The sequence below is a fragment of the Rhopalosiphum maidis genome, chromosome 3, assembly GCF_003676215.2.
Source record: "Rhopalosiphum maidis isolate BTI-1 chromosome 3, ASM367621v3, whole genome shotgun sequence".
NCBI lineage: Eukaryota > Metazoa > Arthropoda > Insecta > Hemiptera > Aphididae > Rhopalosiphum > Rhopalosiphum maidis.
In genome coordinates, this window is record NC_040879.1 from 27,314,884 (window position 1) to 27,339,207 (window position 24,324).

At 28.7% G+C, this 24,324-nt stretch overlaps 1 protein-coding gene across 1 annotated transcript in view; it reads left to right on the plus strand.

Moving 5' to 3' along the window:
- The first annotated feature begins 2,045 nt into the window (after nucleotides 1-2,045).
- The window catches only part of LOC113558838, a 53,326-nt gene continuing 31,047 nt past the window's right edge, over nucleotides 2,046-24,324 (plus strand). Inside the window, exon 1 of the mRNA XM_026964408.1 lies at nucleotides 2,046-2,331. Coding sequence (XP_026820209.1) covers nucleotides 2,046-2,331 — 286 coding nt within the window. The remainder of the gene's footprint in view (nucleotides 2,332-24,324) is intronic.

Sequence of the window (24,324 nt, forward strand, 5' to 3'; positions counted from 1 at the left end):
TAGTTTGAGACAAAAATGTCGCTATAAACCATAAAGTACAAAATAGAAAAAGTTTCTGAGCCGAATTCGCTAAAATATAATTTATATAATTTATATTGTTTGTAGAAGGTACTATAACAGATTTTTAAAATGGGTAATACAGCATTATCACATAGGTATGAATACCTATATATTATGCGATCAGAATGACGTTTGGTTTAAACCAGTTGTATTCAAATTGTAAGTTACTTCTATATTATAATGTATTTGAAATATCGATACATCTACCTATTTATTATAATTACATGGGTATATTTATACAAGTTTGATAGGAATGAAATGTATGTTTCCACCTCCTGTTTTTTAATCTAAATAAAATTTAGTAATACCAATACATATTTAAAATAAAAAATTGTCCTGAAAGAATGGGAAAGCAATGGAACGTATTCGTAAATAATACTATCGTCACCAAGTTGGGAAAATAATTCAAAAAAAGATTTCATCAGTCAATCGTGTATTCGAGTAATCAATTTATCTGCTGTAAATGTTTAATAAAAGATACATTTTAAACATAAATGATTGGAGTTAATTCCGAGACATTTGGCTGTCCCTACACATTTAATCTGGACACCGGAACTCTGTACATTAAAAACCGAGACGTCTGGACATCGGCAACCTTACCGATAAATAGTATTACCTACATTATTACCACTGTATAATATACTAAAAATATATTATATTAGTAAATAAATAAATAAATAAACATTTCGATAATTTTTTCACTTCGAATCGTTTATTCTAACATTTCTTTTTGGCGTTGTATAGCAATCCAATTTCGGGAGAAAAGTTCGTAAAAAATAGCATCTCGGAAAAATGTATGAATTACGAATTGAATAATCTATTAATATTTTTAGAAATGTCACTAAATAAAGTTTGTTGTTGTTGCCAAATGCTTGGCACATGTCATATATTGCATAGTACAGATAAATAAATAAACTGTAGTAAATTAATGTATTAAGACATTTCAATGATTTGTAGGTGCGGGGTTAATGTCGACTGCAAGTAATAAGCCTGTTATTGAAACTGTATGCGTACACGCAGTAGCGGCATCGTCGCGGCGTTGAAACGTATTTCCCGATATTTATTAGGGACACGCCGCATACACCTCTAAACATAACGTTTTGGTCATTAATTTCGAACACGAGGAGACGGAGAGAGACACTACGACACTGTATATTTTAATGTTGTCGACACTCACCTACACCCACCTATATACGCAATACGCGTACAATATTTGTTCGTATATCTTTATACGTATATTTCTATGTTATCTTCACAGGTGAGATGGGTAATGCGATAATAGTGGAAATGAAATAATTTGTTACCTATTATTTACGATTCGCAGTAACGGGGTTTCTATTAGGTCATTCGCTCGCGTTTCCCGCGGTCCGCGGCTGCAGCGAGGTGTCGACGCAGTCGTTGTTATTATTTGTTTGTGCGAAGCTAATACGCGTCTATTATTTCGACAATTGGCATAGTAATATTAAATGTATAATGAATAATGATAATAAAAATAAATAAATATATATACAGTATTAAACGCGAAACACGAATAATAATAATAATAATAATGATGTATAACCGTCGGGCAGAGAAGAGAGACGGCGGAGGCGGCTCGCCTGCCAGCGGTTCTTCTCTCCCGCTCTCGACTCCCGGAAACCGCGGCCGCCGCGACCACGTGCCTGCGGACCACAGTCGATCGCACTCGTGACTCTTCCGACGCGTCAGTCTCATTCGGCTCTCCGCGGCACCGACGTCGCGCGACCTCCACACACCCCATCACGCGCACGCCGCACTACGAGCTATACACACCCACATCGCATACCATCAAAACACGACACGACCGCGTCATAAATAGTATTCAATCTCGCGCGCTACACAATAATATCCTTTTTCGATACACTTTATATATATATACGGGCGATCGCGTCGACGCCCTCAAACGCGGCGGAAAGAACTACTGCTGCTGCTGCTGCTGCTGCTGCTGCGACTTTAATCGCGACGCCATGCACCCGCACCCGCGGCGACTCGCCCCGCTGTCGGCGGCACTGTCGCTGCTGGTCGTCTCGGCCGCGTCGCTCAAGTGCGACGGCGGCGACGTCAGCTTCGAACTGCTCACCGGGTACGCGGCCAGTCCGGCGGCCAAGCACGCGATGCGCGAACAGTTGGCCCTGTTCACGTTGCCGCAGTGCATAGACGCCTGCAGGTCGGACGACCAATGCGCCGCCGTCACGTACGAGACCGGCGCCTGCGTGTCGTACGCCGCGGTGCCGCAGAAGAACGCCAACTCGGGTACGTCGGATACCTAAAATACCAATATTAGATTATCGCACTGTCGTTGTGGTGGGTATAATTATATATTTTACTGTCTGGGCGAGTAGGTACATCCGAGCGTCGATTAAAAGGGATCGAGTCGCAATGACACTTGAGCTCTTTCGAGTGGTTACTATTTTGCAGCCGCGCGTTGATTAATGATTATTACTATACTTTAATATGTCATAAATGAACAACAATTGTATTTATTTATGTTTTAAAAAAAATTAATGTTTGGAAAATAAAATACTCGATATCTCTGAATAGCCTTGTTGATAGGATTTAAAATTATTTTCAATGTAAAATGAGAAATCATTTGATACAAACGTCTGATACAAAAGTGTGTTTTAGAAAAAGTTTACAAAGTAAATCAATAATTATACGGCTTATTTTTAATGATTTATGAATATATAGATAAAAAAAAAACAATCGTACACAATATTATTTTTATTAATTCATATGGGGCTCTCGATAAGGTTGATCTGGACTTGAGCGCGAACGTGTTATATTAATTGTAATACTTATACCTATATCACAACGTGATTGGGACAGGGAATTTATTTTCAAACAGTTTGCGAATGAGATACGATAAAATAAAATTGGAATAAAATAATTACCCGTCAAAAATAAAGACATATATATAACATGTATTTTTTACATATAATTTGACATTTCATCGATCTGTTTAGATAATATTCGAAAAACGCTAATTACAATGACATAAGATTCATTATAATATTATTATGTGCACACAACCGTGGCGATATCTAAAAATTACAATATATACTCACTTTTCATCTATAACACTACTATATTGTAGCTTTCGCGCACTACATAAGTTATGTATATTTTTTACTGAGAAGCTGAATAATTATTACTTGGGCATAATCTGGCGGTTTTAATTTAAGTAAAAACAAATAACTTTGTGCCTTTGGTAATTTCATGAAAAACATTTGCAATGTTTTAAACATAAAAAAATAAAAATCAGGGACTTGCTTTGCAGTGTATAGTTACTATAGGTTATTATGGGCATTGTGTGCAGATGTGTACTGTGCGCTTCATCGTGGATTTTTTTTCTTAATTCATCGATCAATCGTTATTGTACTCGAAAAACAGGGGAAGCCGTTTAAACTTACATTTCTAAGAATATCTTATTATATATTTATTAATTATTTTACTATTAGAATAATTAGATAGTAGTTTATTTTTCTATTATAGTAAATGGTTGAACTTAATTTATTCCAAGTATAAACCGCATATCTATATTTTATAATTCATATAATTTCACCAACTGTTATTAATTTATAAGACAACAAACACCAAGCACCGACGTATCATGTGTTTAGTTTCGTGTTATTTATAGCTTAAAATAAATCTATTTTGATAATTCTCTTGTATTGTATATTATACATAAATAATTTTTATATTATAGTCAATTCTTGTTGATTCAAATCTTCAATAACTCGATGCTCTCGTAGTAGGTAATTAAAAGTAAATGATCGGTACATGAAAAATCTTGCGATGATTCGAAGAAAAATTAAATTTGGTGTACACTCATAGTAATTAGGTGAACTAGTCGCACTAACACGTAAAAATTCGAAGTTATTTCTTTTACCCAACTTAAGTCTAAACTCAGCCATATTGGAAATTTAAAGTTGTTTTCGTGATTAATCATGCAGACAAAGACCAAAGTATACATTCATATCGCCAAATAATTAACTATTATAAACGTAGCTTTATTTTTAAGAACTAATTGTATGTGTTATATTTTCAATTTCTTAGTAAGCAGTATAAAAAAGCTATCTATAGACGAGTTTGACTAACTTTCAAGTTTAAAGAAAACCCGTAAATAAATTAAAACTCAAAATTTTTTTTCATATATAAAAATTGTATCAGTTGACCAAACAATTGTATTTAAATACAATTTGATACATAATTAGAAAATTTGGTGATTTTAAAACTTTAAGTAGGTCAATTAAACACACAAAACCTACATGTACATATACATTTTTTTACCTATATCAAACAGCGCAAATATTTTTTTTTCAAAATAACATAGGTTAACCTTTCAGCTATCGGAAAAAGAAGGTGAAAAATATTCCTTCAGAACGGTAATTAGATCATATTGTATAGTCACGATTTCTTCAGTTAAGGTTCAACTTGTTCACCCCGTTTAATGGTTCTTATAAAGTTATTATCAATTTGCGAGTCGTTAAGACTGGTTATGCTTCCATATAAAACCCGCGCACACTTATGATACAAATAGGTACTTTATATTTTAATTGAATATGATAAATGCTCGCTGCGCGGACGGCCGCACCGAGTATCGGATATCAGTAATAATAATATTCAGACAGAATTCTCGTACTGATTAGAACTAAATGTATCCACAAAATGCATTTTATGTATTTTATATTAAACTACATAAATATTAAATGTAGGTATGTATAATATGGTGAGAATAAATTGCTATAATGATACCGATATGACTTTAAATTTAAGAAAATAAATAAAGGCTCAAAAAAGTTAAATAATTGTAAGTCTTAAATTGAGATATTAACAGTATTTATAAATATATAATTCTACTAACCGTTCACGATTATGATTATATTAATGTATTAATTTATTACACTTAAAAATAATTTCGGTCATGAAACGGAATATTATTACCCACTTATATTTGACCGTTTATCTTGACGATTGAAAATTATAAAAATTACTACAATTTCAATTATTTATTTACATGGTACCTATATATAGGTATAGGTAAGCGTACAAGAAAAAAGTACGTAGGTACTATGAAACACGTATTAACTATTAAAACCATGTTTTTTGTTTTTAAGCATGATTATTATATGTTTTTATCGTTATTAAATTTGTAAATTTCGCTTGGAATTACGTTTTTTGACATTAATGTTATAAGAATTTACTCGCGACGCCAGTTAAATAAAAGGTACTTTTTCTTTCATAGTGATGTTCAAATTATTATATGAATTACTCATCGTGTGCATAGAATGCGAGTGAGCCTAATTTCAAGAAACTATATACATAAACTTTTACACATCGCTTAGTACCGTCCTCCTTGTAGCTAATGAGCCCTCTGCAGTAGTTAACCTTAACGCTCGTATAGAGTTTTCCGTAATAATAATATCGCCATCAAACCCGTAGAGTCTCATGCGCTATTGCCATAATATTTATGATAATCATACAAGACGCGTTTATATTATTTACTCAATCTCTTTTATGTACCCGGATTTTATGCAAATTCGTTTAACGATTTCGAACCGTAGGTAAACTATCCTACCGTTATTGTGGTTATTATAGCGTAACATCTACGTAATTATTATGCTATATATACCTATACGGGCCATACGATCTGCTGCTGTTTGTGACATTGTCTCGTACACGCTTCCACATCGAAACGACGACGTATAAAATGATAATTTTATATAGGCGGCACCAACCTATACGTACTTATATGCGAACATATTAATAACTGGACACCGGTTGCGGTAAGTATATATAGCTGAGCGTAAATAACAAACCTAAGAATATTGCCTACTGCTGCTCGTTATTATATACTTAATATTATTATGAATTATTATTATTATATAGAATATTAGAATCTGTGTAAAAACTTGTTTTGCTGATAAAACGACAACCACGTTTGGGCGCTATGCATAATGCATGTTAAGTATAGATGGTCCGTCGTAGTCATTCGTCCCTAATTTCCTATAATAATGTTCTCGTATAACGGAACGTAAAAAATAGGTAATCATGGGCGCGACAGTTTTCAGCGACCGGACAACCGTGTCAGATCCTAACCTAACCTAACCGGACGACGAAAATCAACGATTAATTTATAATAGTTGTACAGGTTATTAGTTATATTATAATATGAAAACGCGATGACCTGCAATATGAATATAGGTAATGGGTAATTTGTCATTTGGACTGTATTTAAAGGGAACGGAGCAGGTACACGAGCTGCACATTATGCACAATAATGGCAAAGTTAGCTATGTAATTTTAAGAAATGTTATGTATATTTTCAAAATTTGAATGTAAAAATATGTAAATATTATTATATACTGCAACGCTTTATTTCTACATCCAATTAATCTATGAAATATAAATTATAAAAATGTTTAGTTTCTGAGATAGGCCATCATTTATCATCAATAATCGACCTATTTTTGTAATTATACCGAGAGAATTTTGTTTTTGCCAAATCCCCTCTTAAATGACGGTACTGTAATGCTGTATATATAGGTACCTATATTTATACTATTTATAGGTATAGCTATAGGTATGCATAGTTATAAAGTATTAAACCAAATGGTATGGGAGGTATCATCAGATGATGACATTTCTTACACTGGTTAGTTTTAATGGAAAAAACGTGTAACTGAATAAATTATATAATGAGTGCCCACGAACGAAATTTTTTGTTGCTATTACCGATTTAATATATTATTATGCGAACGCGCAGTATGAATATATGATCATATTTTGCGTGGTTCCATGGTATATCGCTCCAAAATTATTTATGTATTATATATTATATATCATAGGACATAGGTATATTGTGAGCCACAACATCTATAATTATAGATCGAAATCACCATAAAATTCGTTTGTACTTCATAACCCACGTTTAAAAATTAAAAGAGCAGTCCTTAGAGAAAATAGGAAGTAAACAGTTAAAAAAAATCACCTGCACTAGAAATCAAAATTGTATTCATAATTTTAAATTAAAAGTTCACGGTTACAAACTACAGAATTATGAAAATTCGTAATCATATTTTTTTTAAATTTTATGTTTTAATCATGCGTCTTAATTAAATTATTGTTAAAATCAAATTTAAGATCAACGCTTATCACGGTTTCTATAATTTTTTTACGAAAAACAAAAGAACAATTTAAATTGTTAATATAGCTCTAAGCAATAGATCATATAATGATTTTTATTCTTCTTGGTACTGTTTTTAATATAAACCGTATAGGTATACACTACGAAAAAATACATATTTTAACCTCTGACCACAGCTGTCACTCCACTATATTGTGCATATTATATACTATTTTCGGTTTACTACTATATATACTTCATGATTTTAATTTAATATCGTAAACTATGGTAAAACTACATTTTATACAATTTATATAATAATTCCTAAAGGTAAACAATATTCTTATAAAATAAATAACCTACCGCAGTATCGCATGTCGCAGGGGTCACGTCACGTAGTTGGATTTAAATGGCTTGACTGTTTGAGTGCCCTGGGTCGCCGGCGAGTATAACAAAATATTAATGTACTAGGTATATTATATTATTTATATGCATTAAGAAAATGACTTTCATCCATACACGTGTATATATATATATATATATACCTAATATACAGATATTCTTTAATCAGGCCAATGACTATATTTTCTACACTCGTCTCACGTTTAACTGTCGTCTTTTATTATTATTATCGTTGTACGCATTCATCCCCGAACAATAGAACGGATGGACATTCGTGTATAGATATCACGAGTCACGAGGTCCGCGCATAGCTCCATGATTTCTTTATTAATTTATCATTAACTACTCGTTCGGGCATAGTCCATTCATGCAACCTATATACAGTATACATACATTATAAACGTAGTATAGACAACATATACAATATATTAATAAACAATATAGGCTTACGGCGATCCGTACAAATTGTCACTCGAGTGCGACATTATAATTTCATTTTCCGCTGCAAAATACAATTTATTAATGAAATACTGTTAGTATTCATTATAAGAAAACAAAATGTGATATAAACAATCATTATAACATTTAAATTGTATAGCGATCATGATGTCATTAGTTTAAATGATGTAAGTTATGGTGTTAAAATGTATAGTCGAACGTGGTAATAAGTCACAATATGAGAATGGGGATAAGACACTTTATTGATGTACAAATGTCAAATATACAATATGAATTGGTATAAAATATTTAAGTAACTACTTCAAAAATATTTAAAGTTATAAATGATACGTATATTATGAAAATAATATTCAAATTAAAGCATTTTAAAACATTTTGCAATTATGTTTTATACACCTCCTGTTTTTTACTTGTCCACATTACACGAACTCCAATATGTTATCTAGTTTTTGATAGGCCTATAGTAAGTTATCCAGGCGGTTTACACAAAAATCGCGTGGTATATTTATAATCTATATTCAATATTTAAGTTTATTTTTTAAGTAATTGTTGATAAAACGAACATTTTTCACTGAGGTAAAATTTATGACCGTATTAATCTCAATCTCCAAAGATTTTCATGCCAGTAGTTATGATACGTTGTTATCTCGGTATTACTATAACTAGGTGTTTTTTTTTATGCAAAAAAAATGTCTAGTTGAAATCTTCATGTGATTGAATATCTTCATCGATGAAGAAGTCGGTATAAGTGTGTTCATAAGATAATCAGTCGTCTATAGTTTGAAACAATCAAATGTATGCGTGTAGGTGTATTACTATGTTGTAATAATTAGTACCTTATAACCATTAGGGGGTAATATTAAAAAATATAATATTATAACGCATGTAACACAACACATAAATAAAAATAAGTGTAATGCATTTTATTAAATATAGTATATATATATATATATAAACACAAATAACATTTCTGAACATCAAAGTGTAAAGTACATAAAAAGGACACCGTAGTATAATTATTACTAAAAATTTGAATAATTAAAATAATGAATTAGAAAACTTATGATCAAAATATATTCTGACTTTATTGTAGAAAATAGGTGTAATATGTTGGTACAGTGCACAATATTATAATTATATGCGTTGAAAAACGTATGAAATAGGGTATATATAGTAGGTACATTCATGCGTTTGATACACCATAACTATATTGGAATGATAATTTAAATATAATACAATTAGAAAAATGGTTCGTATTTAATGTCAATTGGATAAAGAAAAAAAACTTTAATCATTATTTCTATAATCGGATCATATTTTAATTTTTTTCTTTAAAATATTTTCGATCAGTTAAAAACTTTGAAAATGAATATAATGTTCTTCAGAAGTTGCAAATAATAGAATTTTAAAAAAAATTGAGTGTAAATCTACATTAATTTTTTATGAGCATTTGAAGTTAAAATTTTGAGAAAATTCGTTAAGGTCGCATAAATTTATAAATTATTTCAGTTATAAAACCATATAATTTTTATTTATACTTATTAAGATTTGAAAATTTAACACAAAGTTATTTATAATATTTGCATACAAAAATTTTAAAAATTAAGTGAAATTTCCACAAATGTTTTTATGTGTGTGGTGTGTCTGATGAAGAAACACGTTTTTTGACAATATTGGCTGTTAATTATATTATTATTTACGTGTAAAACAATGATACGATTTTAGGATTTTTGATATTCGTAGAAACTTAAACCATTCTATTGTTACTTAAATTATAATTTTCTATAGTCAATGAAATTTTCAAAATATTTTAAAATGAATTTTAAGCTATTTTAAGCTATTTAATTTTTTTTTTTTAAATATTGATAAAATTGTTTAGGTCCCGCCAAATAACCAAACTATTTAGTACAAGATCTTTCACAAATTATTTGTATATGAACAGCAATTAAAAAATACAAAAAATACAAAAATACACGGTCACGATTTTTTTATAAACTTCAATAATAATTTTACATTAAAAAAATATGATAGATTTGATATTAACATTCAAATTGGCTTTCAGTATAAGTTGTTTATCAATGCAAATGTATGCCACATTAAATGCTATACAATTCTATTTTTTGTAATAATAATAATAAAACACGTGCTTAGAATAGTTAACTATAGATAATATCATTAATTGATAATATTTAATAAGTAGTAGGTAACTAATAATAAAATGTTATGTCGGATACCAGTTTGTTATTTTATAATTATTTTAAAAACGTGTTTTTTTTATATAGAATTTAGAACCTTGTTTACTAATTTTTCAAAGCTACTTTTCGTACCTAAAGACACGTCTAAACGTTTTATTACCGTCAAAACCGAGTTCAATGATGTTATCATCATAACATATTTCACGTTTTTGTTCGGACGAAATGGATTCTTCAGAATAGAAATTGTCTACATTTTTATTTTATTATTTGATTAATATAAGTGCGGGGATAAATTAAATTTAGATCGCATATCTTTGATATTATATTAATATTATAGTATTATTATGATGATAATAAATTAAAAATCAATAACTGATTAATAATTATAAAAAATAAAATTGAGGATTTGAATGATCGGAGGAAAGAACATTATTAGTTATATTTTACATAAATACTAAATTATTTGATTAAATATGAAAATATAATAAATCAAAAATATAAATTAGCATCTATAAGAATATATTCTCAGAATCGTAATATATGTATGTATATGGGTAGTCACATAATTTATTGTGGTTGGCTTATAAACTATAGACAATTAATTACTATAAAATAATAAAGTTTTCTTTAAGAAACAATTTATAATATAAATTCAACTGTCCTAATATTTGACAAATAACTACTGATGATAATTAATTAAATTAAATTTCATTAAATAGTTAATAGGTACTTAAATATTAAAAAAATGTATTTTTTTTCATGCGATCAAATTAGTGCCATGGTAATAGTATTTGTTATTTTAGTGTTACTTGATTAACTGCATGTCCACTATTTCATTAAGTCATTAATCATATTGTGCTTGGTTTTTATTAAAACTATTAACTTGCTTACCTATTTGAATTTTACTCTTCCACATTACATTTTATATTTTATACTAATTTTAGGCATCTAGTATCTACTATATGATTTATGAAATAACATTCTCGCGGTGAAGTTATTTGTCTTATCATCAACATAAATGTTCGAGTCTTTACATTATTATTTATTATTTGTATTAATATCAATTGTGTCAATTATTTTTTTCCAAGTTGGACAAAATTGTTTTGATATAATTATGATTTTGAGACTTAATTAAATTAATTAAAAAATAACTAACTTTTTAACTAGATAATATCTCCTTGTTCGATTATTATACTATATTAATAATATATATGCGGTTATACATAGAACGATTAGAACTTCATAATATAAGTACATATTGTAATGCAACTTTCGGTAAACACTACTGCATCATAACAATATGTATATATTAGATAAATGATAAGCGTATCACTTATTTTATTATTTGTTGAAGTACGGTATATTATAAGATTTATTTATAGTGTGTAATACGAGTTTAAACATAAAGGTACATATTAGTTCAAATTTTGTAAAAAAAGATTTCCTATAACTTTGATCCCTTCTTTTCTTCAAGACCGTACCAATAAATTTTGATAAATAAAATGTATTCCGAGATAATTATAAATATGTAGTTATGGAAAGTAGGAAATTGGATGCCTATTGGCTTAAATTAACTTAATATTTAGATTTAAAGGTGTCGCAATACACCTAAATATTATGTACTATTTAGGTGCAGTTGTATTTAGACTACTTATAGTATTATAGTTTCGACATAATTTATAAATTATAATGGAGAAAAACAGTTATTCAAAGAAAAATTAATGCTTTCTAAGATAATCTTATTTTTTTCGAATTAGCAAGTAGCAACATCGAAAAAATAGAAATTAAAAATAATATTTCAGAGTAAACGTTCTATTTTTACGGTTAAATTATTTTTCGTTTGGTTTTTTATCAATAACTATACTGTGTCATTGTTACTCATAGTTGTTTTTTGTTTTTCACGTGAAACCTTTTTCTACATAATTTCGTAATAGCTCAACAACTAATAAAATAATCACAGATAATTATACGTCTTCGTCGTGAGACCACTTGTAGTATCTAGCAACATCAGCTGTTACTTTTAATTAAAATGTCAATGCAATCGCCTACATCAAACTCCTCAAAAATCAGTTGTGTCTTTAAAAATTAATGATATTGTTATACACACTCTTGCAGACCATATAATATATCATAATTTATATTGTATATATAGTGAATATATCCATATGCGATATTCTGATATTATAAATACTAGCCTATGTACAATGTTCTTAACACAAACATATTTTTCGCGTTTTTTTGTATCAATCAAAGTATTTTTAAAAAACCATTGAACCGTAACTGTTAATTGTTGATTATCCATTGTTATATTAATGAAACTTGTATGTTTAGAACATTGCTAACTGTAATCTATTTAAAATAGTTAACGCAATAATAATATATATATGCATACAAATGAGCGTGCACAATAACAATTAGGTATCAACCATGTATACGAAATATTTTTTAAATTAAAGTATACCTATATTCTATAAGACGGCTGGGCCGAGCCAGGGGATATATGCTTCCGTATAATAGTGTATTCGAACTGTACCTAATCAATAAACACATAATATTGGTTTACTGCTACTTTTCCGTGTGTATATGTAATGAAGGAAACATAACGTGCGGCAAGTAGACGGAAAAGCAAACGCGGTTCTTCCTCGGCAAACGACGATGACGACGGATGCGGTTTGAAGTGCATTAATAATTTCATTCCGGACAGGTTTCTGAGTAAACATTCTATTATATTATTAAAATAACAATAGCGACGTGTGCACATGTGCCGCGCACCGAACGACGGCGTACAATGAAGAAAAATATGTAAATAATAATCGGACGGTAAACGTCCAACAAATCGAAATATCACGTTATTCCGTTATTGGGCCAAATCATGCGCTGCATTTTTCCCTTCAAATTATTATCATCCCATATAGACCCATAGGCACTATATATAATATATATTTTATGATGCACGCGTACATATATAGGCGCCTACGCCTATATATATATGGGTAACCAATATGTATGTATATAATGTCACGATGCACCCATAATATAGACTTACTATTGGTACTTCATTTAAACGGCAACCGTTACAATACTGAATAAGTATCTCTTGTTACGTGCACCTATTAGGTATAATGTTATATATATTTGAAATCATTTTAATGTATAAATTACTACGACCGAATAACACATATTGTATATTTCCGAAACGTTTTCACGCACATGAAGTACCAATGTATAGGATATGTATCTTAGTTCTACAAAAACGAATGGGTGCGTTTACATTACCATACAAAATAACTCACAGTCGTTTTAAAATAGCATAAGAAAATGTCATAAATTATTGAGAATAAAAAACAGGTTGTCTCGTAAAAATATCTATACTTATTCGTATCTAAGTAGATACCATTTTAAATTTATCATTGTTGGAAATTGAAATGATAAAACCACAAAAACTAAATGTTATTGTTCATGATGGAAAGTGCTGAGTACTGAAACTATACTTATGTTTATATCAACCTTTTTTTATTTCACTCAATTAAAATTTTTATAAAATTTTTTTCCATTTTTTAATAAGTAAAAATAAAGTTATAATAGGTACCCGGCGGAGATTAGAGTGTTTTGCGATACACGGTAATTGACTATTATTAATTTTTGGGTTTTCCTCCGTTAATATAAATAATTAAAAACAAATTTACTTTATGATGATTGATTTGACTTTTCCTGCAATGTATTCCCTCCCCCAGCTGGTTAAGAATCACTGTAGAGATGTATAGATGCCATATGCGATTGCAAGGGATGGTAGACACCAGACGGTAGTCAGAATAAGAATAGTAATCTATACTCTGTGAATATTTTTGTTTTAGGTGTACAAGTACTTGAAGTACTTTAAATAAAAGTTATATGTATATATTATTGACACATACTCAATTAATCGCAAACGTTAGATTTGGAGAAATATGTATCAGATTTAAATTAAAATATATCTCTGGCATACCTACATAGAAAGGAGATTACGGTCAGTGATAACTATATTTTACTATAGTTTATAGTTGATATCTATCATAACATTGAACACAAATATAATATTAAATTTTATTTAATTTACGTGACATTGAAGTGAAAACCTTGAATACAAATTAATACAAATAACTTTGTTATATAATATGTGCGTTTGATATGGTAAATATAATATAGTGACTAGTATGATGATAGATGATGAAAAATATATTATCTCTTATTCTCCTCCTGCATAGTTATTCAAGTACAATGTACGCCGCTGATAAGACTCACTTTGGAACCAAAGTGAGTCTTATAAAATTATAACCGAATGAATCTTATGGGCAAAGTGGAAAAAAAAACAAAAATTTTAATTACATATTTATAAATTTTATTTAATTACATACTTTTCTTTTAATCTACTATAATACACATAATAGTAGACATATTACTTCTTAGTAAACGAATAAAATAATTAAAATTATATAACTATAAAAATCATTACATATATTAATAAAAATTTATAAATTATGTATGTACATACTTATTATTTATGAAAAAAATGTGTTAATTTTGGTTTGATTCGAATTATGTTCTAATATTCCGGAAATATAAGTACTACTCGTACTCATATTGTATTTTTATCTATTGCGATACAATTTTTTGTACATACACAAATTATAAAGCATGAATCAAAACTTAACGAATAAAAATATATAATTTTTGAAAACTAATTCATTTCTAATTTTTAACCAGAAATGTTTATTTTCTACCATTTTTTTTTTTTTACGACATTTGAGTCTTATTATAAACGAAGTAGTGAGTTTTATATTCGAATTTTCTTATAATGAATTTGGATACAGTCGGACCATTCCAGATGATCTTGAGTCTAATAATAAGCGATTGAACCCTGTATCCGTGAGTCTTATAAGCGGCACCCACTGCATATAAATTTTGAATACTTGGTACTTACCTATCTATTGTGTATGACTACCTTGTCGATATAGTGCTGCCACACGAATATACTATAGCTTATAATTTCTGGTGTTCTTCAGCGTAATTAGGAGGTAGCCCAGTTAAGACGTAGAAGTATTAATATATTTTAACACAGTTATTAACCTCTGGAAATTCACATAGAACATAATCTATTTCTATTATTTGTGAAATTCTGTACGCGAAAATAATCGATTGATCTTCGCTCGTTATTTTTGTGTATAAATTATGAAAATAATCTTATTTAAATGGAGCGGAAAATCCATTTATTCGGTTCGATTAAAATTTAAAATAACCTAGCGGGTCCAAGCGATAAATAAACAAATCATAAAAGTACATAAAAAAATATTTATTTATTATGTTTACATCAGAATAACTATTAAATATATTACGTGCTAATCGTATTTTTTATAACTTTTTAAATAAACGTACTTATAGATTATGTAGGTATAAAATAAAATTTATGAATTATAACTTGTCCTATTTCGACAGATCGTATCGTAGTCTTCTTTTCTTGAATACTCAATATTTCTATTTTTTTGATCTCAATTAATTTAATCGTTTACATCGTTTAATCGAAAAAACCTATACATTTATTTATTTTTGTTATTATTATTATTACGGTTTTTGATTATACAATACGAGCGATGTATAAAAGACCTCTGCAAATCGGGTCAATTAATCTTACTCGAACTCTCCATTATAGTCGACACGCGTATGTCGGTATACGTCATATTATTATAATATCAAGATCGAAACTATAATAATATAATAACCGTACCTCTTGTACTTAACCGTATGGCCTACCACTAATAAAAAAAAAAAAATCTATGAATTCTGTTTTTTTCACTGAAATACTAAACAAGGTTTAGTCATCTCGTACGATGATACGAGTATCATGCGGTGTTATAAGCACATACTCCGTACTCGTGTAGTCACTGGCAATTAGATAAATATTAGGTATACATAGATTAATGTATTAATGTATTATTAAGATTTATTTGTATTCGATTAATATACTGGTACGACAATTATCGCGCAGTCGTAGGTAAACTACAAAATAGATAATGTAACACCACAAATAGATTGTCCCCCTAAAAAAAAAAAATAAATAAAATGAACGGTTGTCTTTCTGCAGTGTTTTCATCCTTAATTATTTTACTTACGATTTAAGTGTATATTTTTTTAAAGTGCTTAAACAAACAGTCAAATCTTACGATAAAAATTCTATAGTAAATGTTAATGAATAAAGTAGTAATAATGTAGAAGCGGGTGTGGGTTTCAGTGGTCCCCATTTTGGATGGACTCAAGCTATAATTTATTTTATTTTTTTAAAGTTGAAATTGTTACGTACGCATGTATGATGTATCTAGTAATATATTATAATATTAAATACATAGCGAAAAGGTACACAACTAATCAGGCAATTAATAATACAAATATAAGGGACAATTGTATGTGTAACTTTAATGAAACGTTTAAACCCGAAAAACACGTACCGTCTAGAAAAGATGTCCTTCAAAAGGAAATGGGTCGCTTTGAATAACAAATATTATTATATTACCATAATCCCACCATCACAGTCACCACATGACTATAGCCATCACTCTTCTTGATAAGATTATATTATATAAGGGGGTTCATCTGAACAGCTCCTCTTCAGACGGTTAGAGATATCGGAGGCGTTTAGAGGCAGATGGTAAAACTACGCACAATTTCAAAATATCAGTTCTTATAATATAAAAATTATTATACATTATTATTATATATTAAATTGTATGTAATTAAATTGAAATTGAAATTTTATTTTTAAAGTGTTAATTTAATGAAGATATATTATTGCTAGACAAACAACAAGTTATAACTCATAAGTGTTAATTTTCACGTTGATAATATTATATCGCGAACTGTTAGGACGAATAAAATGATTTTAGCCATAAATCTTATAAAATACAAGTAAAATTACTGGTGTCTAATTGTTATCGAAGAATTAAATTGGATGTGTGTTTAGTAGATTCTGAGCCAAAGATAAATGTAAGTATTACACTTTAGTATTTACACTTTTACAATGATGCATGTTGTTTTTTGTTTTATCTTTTTTGTCTGAAGAAATTTTAATTTTTATAGTTGAAAAAATACAATAACCTTTAACTTTGGCCAATGAAGGAAGGTTTCTGGTAACAAATTGAATCTAGGCTAACATTTTGGTACTTGAGGTTTTAGTAAATTTTTGTACAAATTTGGTTTTTTTATTTTTTTAAATGGATATCTGTAAATACTTAAAATTTTCATTAAATATCATGAAATAATAAAATTTATTGATATTCATCATTAAAATTTGAAAATTTAATGAAAGGTTCCTCATAAGTTGTTCTTATTGGAATAAAAAAAAGTTAAGCGCTGTCATAATTTTTCGTTGTATGATAATATTATTGAATATTTTATAACGAATTAAAACAATATAAACGATTATTTTAATATTATTCAAAAAATGTCGATCATAGAAACTTGGCCACTGTTGCTTAGTGCGCAGATTTTGTTTCTTTATTTTTGTGTCTAAAACTCTGAAGACACCTTTTTTAATAGAAAAAAATGCTATGATCATCAACTTTGATTACTTTTGTTCCTACTCCCTTCCAACCCATTACATCATTTGTTTATGTGATTTTTTTCCTATTTATCATCGCCCATTGAATTTTTTTCATATAAGGTATTTATTTTGTTATTTTAAAAAAGTACGGACATTACTATATATAGCTTCATTCGTCAATGTATTCCTTTATTTTGATTTGATATATCGTGTGGGGAAATAAAATGTATTAATTAGCCCATTTAGGTATTATATAGGTATTACTGCAGTAGTGCAGTGATAAACATTTATACCTTTTGTTTATACGCGGTTAACCTAATCTATACGCACGCACAGGAAATTAATAGAAAAAATGTTTAGAAATGCGGTCGTTATTATTATGTTAACCGATCGCGGGCTGTATATAATATATAATAATAATATATATCACACTGCAGGATGCCTATCTAGGAATCATATACTATAGCAGTTCATTTCCAGTAAATAACTTTCTTTCAATAAATTTTCAAAAATGTTTGCAAAAACTAGTCGCACACTATTATTATTATTTATTAGACAATATATAGATAATATCAATAGTACAGTAATTGACGCTAATTTGACTCACGGTTAATGGACTCATTTGCCCATTGGGAAATAGGCCTACCCTGTATGTATATGTACTTAAAATACTAAAGAGGAAAAAAACGTCTATTTCACTCACCACACTATAGTTAATGGGGTCAATGCATATATTTAAGAGCCTATTTCAATTTTTTTAGTTCATTTTCCCGAGTTTATCGCGTGTATATTAACAATTAATACGATTTCTTTGACTCATCACATCAAAAAGTACTTAAGTTTTTGAAAACGTATTTTTTTATGTATGAACTTAATGCATTACATTTAATATATATATATACTTTTTCTATTTTTATCGTTACAAATTTTAATGTTATTTTTTATTTATGAATGACAACATGTAGGTAACTTTGAAATTAATAATAATGAATATAATAAAATTTAATTTTTTTGTGTTACAATACATATTTAGTATATCTTTTTATTTTTAGACCTTTCGCCTCATTGACTCTTTCGGTTAACAGACTTAAATAATTTCTGGTCCCAAAAGGAGTCCAATAAGCAGCGATCACTATAATATTATGTATAATGTATTTATAATCAATGATATCATGTATCTATATATTATTAATATAGAAAATAATGGCTTATAGGTAGTTAGTATAGTTACTTTATAATTATTTTCATAAATAAGATTTACAAATAAAATTTGCAGATGAGTATAAACACAGCGGGTCACCATGTACAAATTACAATTATAATAATTATATGCATACTCGTATATGTGGGCGGTATACATCCATGGACTTTCTAGATGACTTTCAATACTTTTATTGCACAAACAGTACGACACGCGACCGATACAAATTCTTATAGAATAAAATCGACCGCGCACGCAATTCCAACATTGACAGGATCTCGCGAACACGTGCTAGCTGTATGGCGTAGTATATATAATAATTAACTTCCTTCTATTCTAACACAGTAACACACACACATACACAGACATAAAATACATACATATATTTAATGTACGTATATTTTTTTTTACGATCTCTTAAAGTCTTAAACCGTTCTATAGATTGTGGTCATGATGCGCTAAACGTCTGTTTAAACGTATTATAATAATACACTAGTGCAGTTTACAGGTCTATCATTTTATATTATTAACCTTTCCCGCTTTATGTATCATATACTGTGTAATAATCAGTGAGTAAAGAGAACTGATAAAATCCGTAAAGATATTTCTTTTTTCTAATTGAGTTTTGAATATGACCTGAATAACTATTTTATACCTTTCGATGGGAAATCAAAAAATTAAAAATTACACTAAGTGTTTCGATTTAATTAAGATAATTACAGTTTACGCCGCGACGCTAATTTAAAAAAAAAATTATAATAATTATATAATTATATTGTTAGCATATAACAAAAAACGGTTCATTTTCGTTCAAATATTATTCTGGAATCGATAAATCACGTTTTGATCTAATAACGCAGTTAAGTCCACTTATTGCTTGTCGAAAAACTAATGTAATTAGGTCTCGGCCGATAAATCGTTTTTAGCGCGGTAATATAGTTTTCTAAAAAAAGATGTATTTTTGTGAGAAATGACAATAATAATGTAACAAGTTTGTTGGTCTCGATCTGACGGTTTATTAGTTATATATACAGGTACCTTCTATACACGAGTATTTTACTCATAATCATCATAGGCACTCTTCATTGTTTGCACAATACTATATGTCAATTGTGACGGCGTTACATTTTTTTTTTTTACTATTATTTTTATACATATGTTGTATTATATACCTCATCAGTAATCGCGCAGTTCGCCGCTGAAGAATGTGCATCGTATTTCTATTCAAAACGCGATTTCGAATCGTCATTGCGGCAGCAAAAGGTTTAAAAAATAATTTTCGGGTGACACAGTTACGGTGGAATTTTTTACTCATATTACACTCAGACAATGGGCTCTGTATATGACACACGCACCAACATCATGTGTGCATCGCGGCTTGTTAAAAAAATATCAAAAATCATTGCACGTTTGCAGATGATCGTTTTCGTGTATGTACCTATACTTATATCGATGTACAGTTTAGTCGTAAACGAGCACAGCGATATAGGTGCAGACTACAGACGCGCAACCTCTAACGCGTCGTGCATTACCATTTTGAAGAGTTTTTTTTCTGAAAATATTGACGTTTTAACATTTTAATTTCATCAATTTCCTGATTTTTAATATTTTTTCTAGTTTCGAAAAAACTGCGAATTACTTAACACGATAGTGCTATAGTGGTATCATTGCATCAAACATGTGGCCCGCGTGCTTGTACGGCTGGCGAACGGGTTTCAGTATAGCTCGCAATAAACGTCATATTTTATTTCTCAACATTGTTAAATTTTTAAATAAAGTTAATAACTATTGTACAAAATATCAATATGTACATTTTTGTTATACCTAGTATTAAATACGGTTATATTATAATAATTATAATAAATAGATAAAACAAATGTATTTTGTTTACTTTGAATTTAGTAAAAAAGGTGTTTTGTCCGCCAACGTATAAATATGTAATAGTTAATATTTTATGGCTTGTTGGTAATTTGAATATGGCATAGTCTACAATTTAAATACCTACTTTAATGTTTTGATATTATTATTATCTTGTCCCATTTTTTGGCAAGACATAAACATAATAATAATTTCGCAGTTTTTTCGAAACTAGGAAAAATATTAAAAATCAGGAAATTGATGAAATTAAAATGTTAAAACGTCAATATTTTCAGAAAAAAAACCTAACCTAACCTGTCGATCAATCGATTTTGCAACAGGATTTCGTCGATATAGTTTTTTAAAGAACGTCTACACTCACATTAGGTACCAACAAAGGCCGATTTCACGACCATTAGATAAATCTACACTTTATTAGTTAATGCTAGGATTAACACTATATAACGTTAAAACTTATAAAACGTTTTTAAATCAACGGACATTCGCTTTCTTACTGATTAGTCATTTATTGGTAAAAAATAAAAATACAATTACCCGTGGAAACCGTTATTTTAACGAAGCCATGTATAAATGTAGCGAATGTTTAAAATACTAATCGCACTTAGTAAAAGATTAAAAGCATAATCTTATCAGGCTTTTATTAAAAAAAGTAAGTACGGTATGTACCCAAAATATATAGAATAAAATATAATATTATGAATGGTTCTGTAAAAGCATTATTAGTAATTGATCAATGATATACAACGGAAAAAATATGATTTTTAATAATAATCAAAAATTAAGTTATATATTAAATCGAATGTATAAATTTGTTTATTTACGTACAAATTTTTTTTTTTTTTGTAAATTTTATTATATGTTATTAAAGCAAATTACTGATTTGTACAAAAACATCAACACATTTTTAGTAAAATCTAGAATAAAACCAAGCTTTTTAGTTTATACCGAGTAAAATTAGTAAAACCTAGCTTTTCTTCTAATGAATGGGCTTTGTTGGTAAGTGCCTATAGTGGTAACACACTTATACGTATGCACGACACGATGACGTGATGTGTATCTACATTTTCATTCTTTTGTTCTCATTGCAGCAATCTACGCATAATATCTTATCGATCTAACCGTACAAATCTTCATCATGCCTATATGTATATTATACGAAATCGTATTTAAGTAAAACAAATCAAATTACAATAATGGCGTTAACGGTAAACCGATTATTCTAGGCTAGTGTTACAGAAATAATATATTAAATACCTGCCCAGGTAGTAGGTAACCATATAACCGTGATGTATATAAGGTATAACTTAAACGTTTCATGTTTCGTTGTGCAGTGCTTTAGATTTTAAATATTTGATGAATTATTCATACATGCTTGTGAAAACTTGCACGTATTTTTTGTTAAGGTGTATACCTACTATGTGGGAAAAAACATTTCGTGTGTACACTGCCGAACAGTGTTGTTATTCAGCACATTGTAATCGTTCATACATATTATTATTATTCCAGTGAGATTCGTTCGTTTTTATTTTATTTTATGTCCAGCATACGGCACAACACTGTATATACGCGTGTATATTATATTTTGTACGTGGACGTCTTACAGGATTATGTCTCTCTCAGTGTTTGTCCACCGTACGCATCACCGCCGCTAGCCTAAATTAAAAAATATACCTATACCTATATACTTGTAATATTACCTGTCACCGTCTCCCGCAGTCCTATATATAAACCTCAAGACACCACACATCACCATATACTATTTGAATAGGTATCTACGAAACGGAAGTCAATAAATACAACTCATATAATATTTACAAAAATTATTAGTGTTGGTTAAATAGGTTTTTTTTAAAACACTAGAACAAACATTTTATTTTTAAATTCTGAGAGGAGCGACGAATGTATTGATTTTTATTTTTGTGCTTGGTGACATTTTTTGTGATAGAAAAAATGCTCTGGTCATCAACTATCTCTGGTAGAAAATTGGATCTATTTGGTACTTTTGGAAAGTTAAAGTTGAAAATTATCGTTAGTTTTTAAAATAATTTGGGAAAACAAATAAAAAAAAAAAAAAAATACTAAAATCTGTGAAGATTTTAATATTACCTATTAATAATATAATTGTTTGATAACCCTGCCGGTTATAAAAAAATTACAGTATGATTTATTTTATTTTTTTCCTATATATATCGACACAAAAATTAAATTAACTTACCGTAATATATATATATATATAAATAGCGAAATAAATTACTTCTATAGCGGTATAAAAATATGTTTTTAAATATATTTAGTAAAATAGGCGACCGCGACTTCTTTCAGAATCAGATTTTTTATGTAATTATATATCATAATTGAGTTCAAATTTAATACATATATTACAACTGCCATTTATTGAATTACAAGATATAATCTATATCTATTGTACATCAGAATGATTATCTATTTTTCCCCATTTTAAATTGGATTTTATTTAACTAATATGAAATACTGTAAATAATTTATTGCGTTTCTCGTTAATACACCTATATTATAAAATTATCCGAAATAATCATTAAAAATATTAATAAAAAAAAAGATATTGATGTGGATAGACAAGACTGTGAGACATCTGAAATATTGGTAAAACGTATAATATATAAATTATATTATATTTAGATAAACAGTTAGACTACAGTAATTACGAACTTTAGTGATACGACTTTTAATGCTAATTATCCATGTAAGAAAACTATAATTTTTCATTACCTACATTATTTGCGCGTACGTATTTTGTGGTGTATAATTATAATTATTGTTGGTTATATAATTTAGGTATTATCATTTAAAAACCACAGGAGGGCTTTGGCTTTGATAATCATAACATAATATAGTATGCTTATATTTTGCATAAACATTTTTATGCTATACAAATTAGGTAATTTTGTATAATTTCAATGAAGTATTGACTAAATATTGTTTAATCGTTTGGCCATAAAGGGTACCAGATATACCTACGAAATTTTAGTTCTCTTTAAAATGTATACTAAATACTAATTATATGCTTATAAATATGAATAATAACGAAATACGAAATATTTAGGATTTAGTGCATTATTTATTATTATTCAATATCAGATCCCAATAGATAATAAATGAGGGTTATTATGTTCGAGAGCACTAGAAGAGAACGCTTGTTATACCAAAAAGGTTTTGAAATTTAAGCAGTGATCACAGAATCAAGGTATACAATAATCGAATAATCACACATTTCAACACTTATTATGTGCTTATAGAATCTTATCAACTGTTTCTATATTCTCTAAACATATATTCTCAATCTTGTTATCTGGCGCAACAATAATTTAACTTTTATACTTAAACCATTGTGATATCTATTTCCGTAGTCTCATCACTATTATCTGCGGTTTACAGC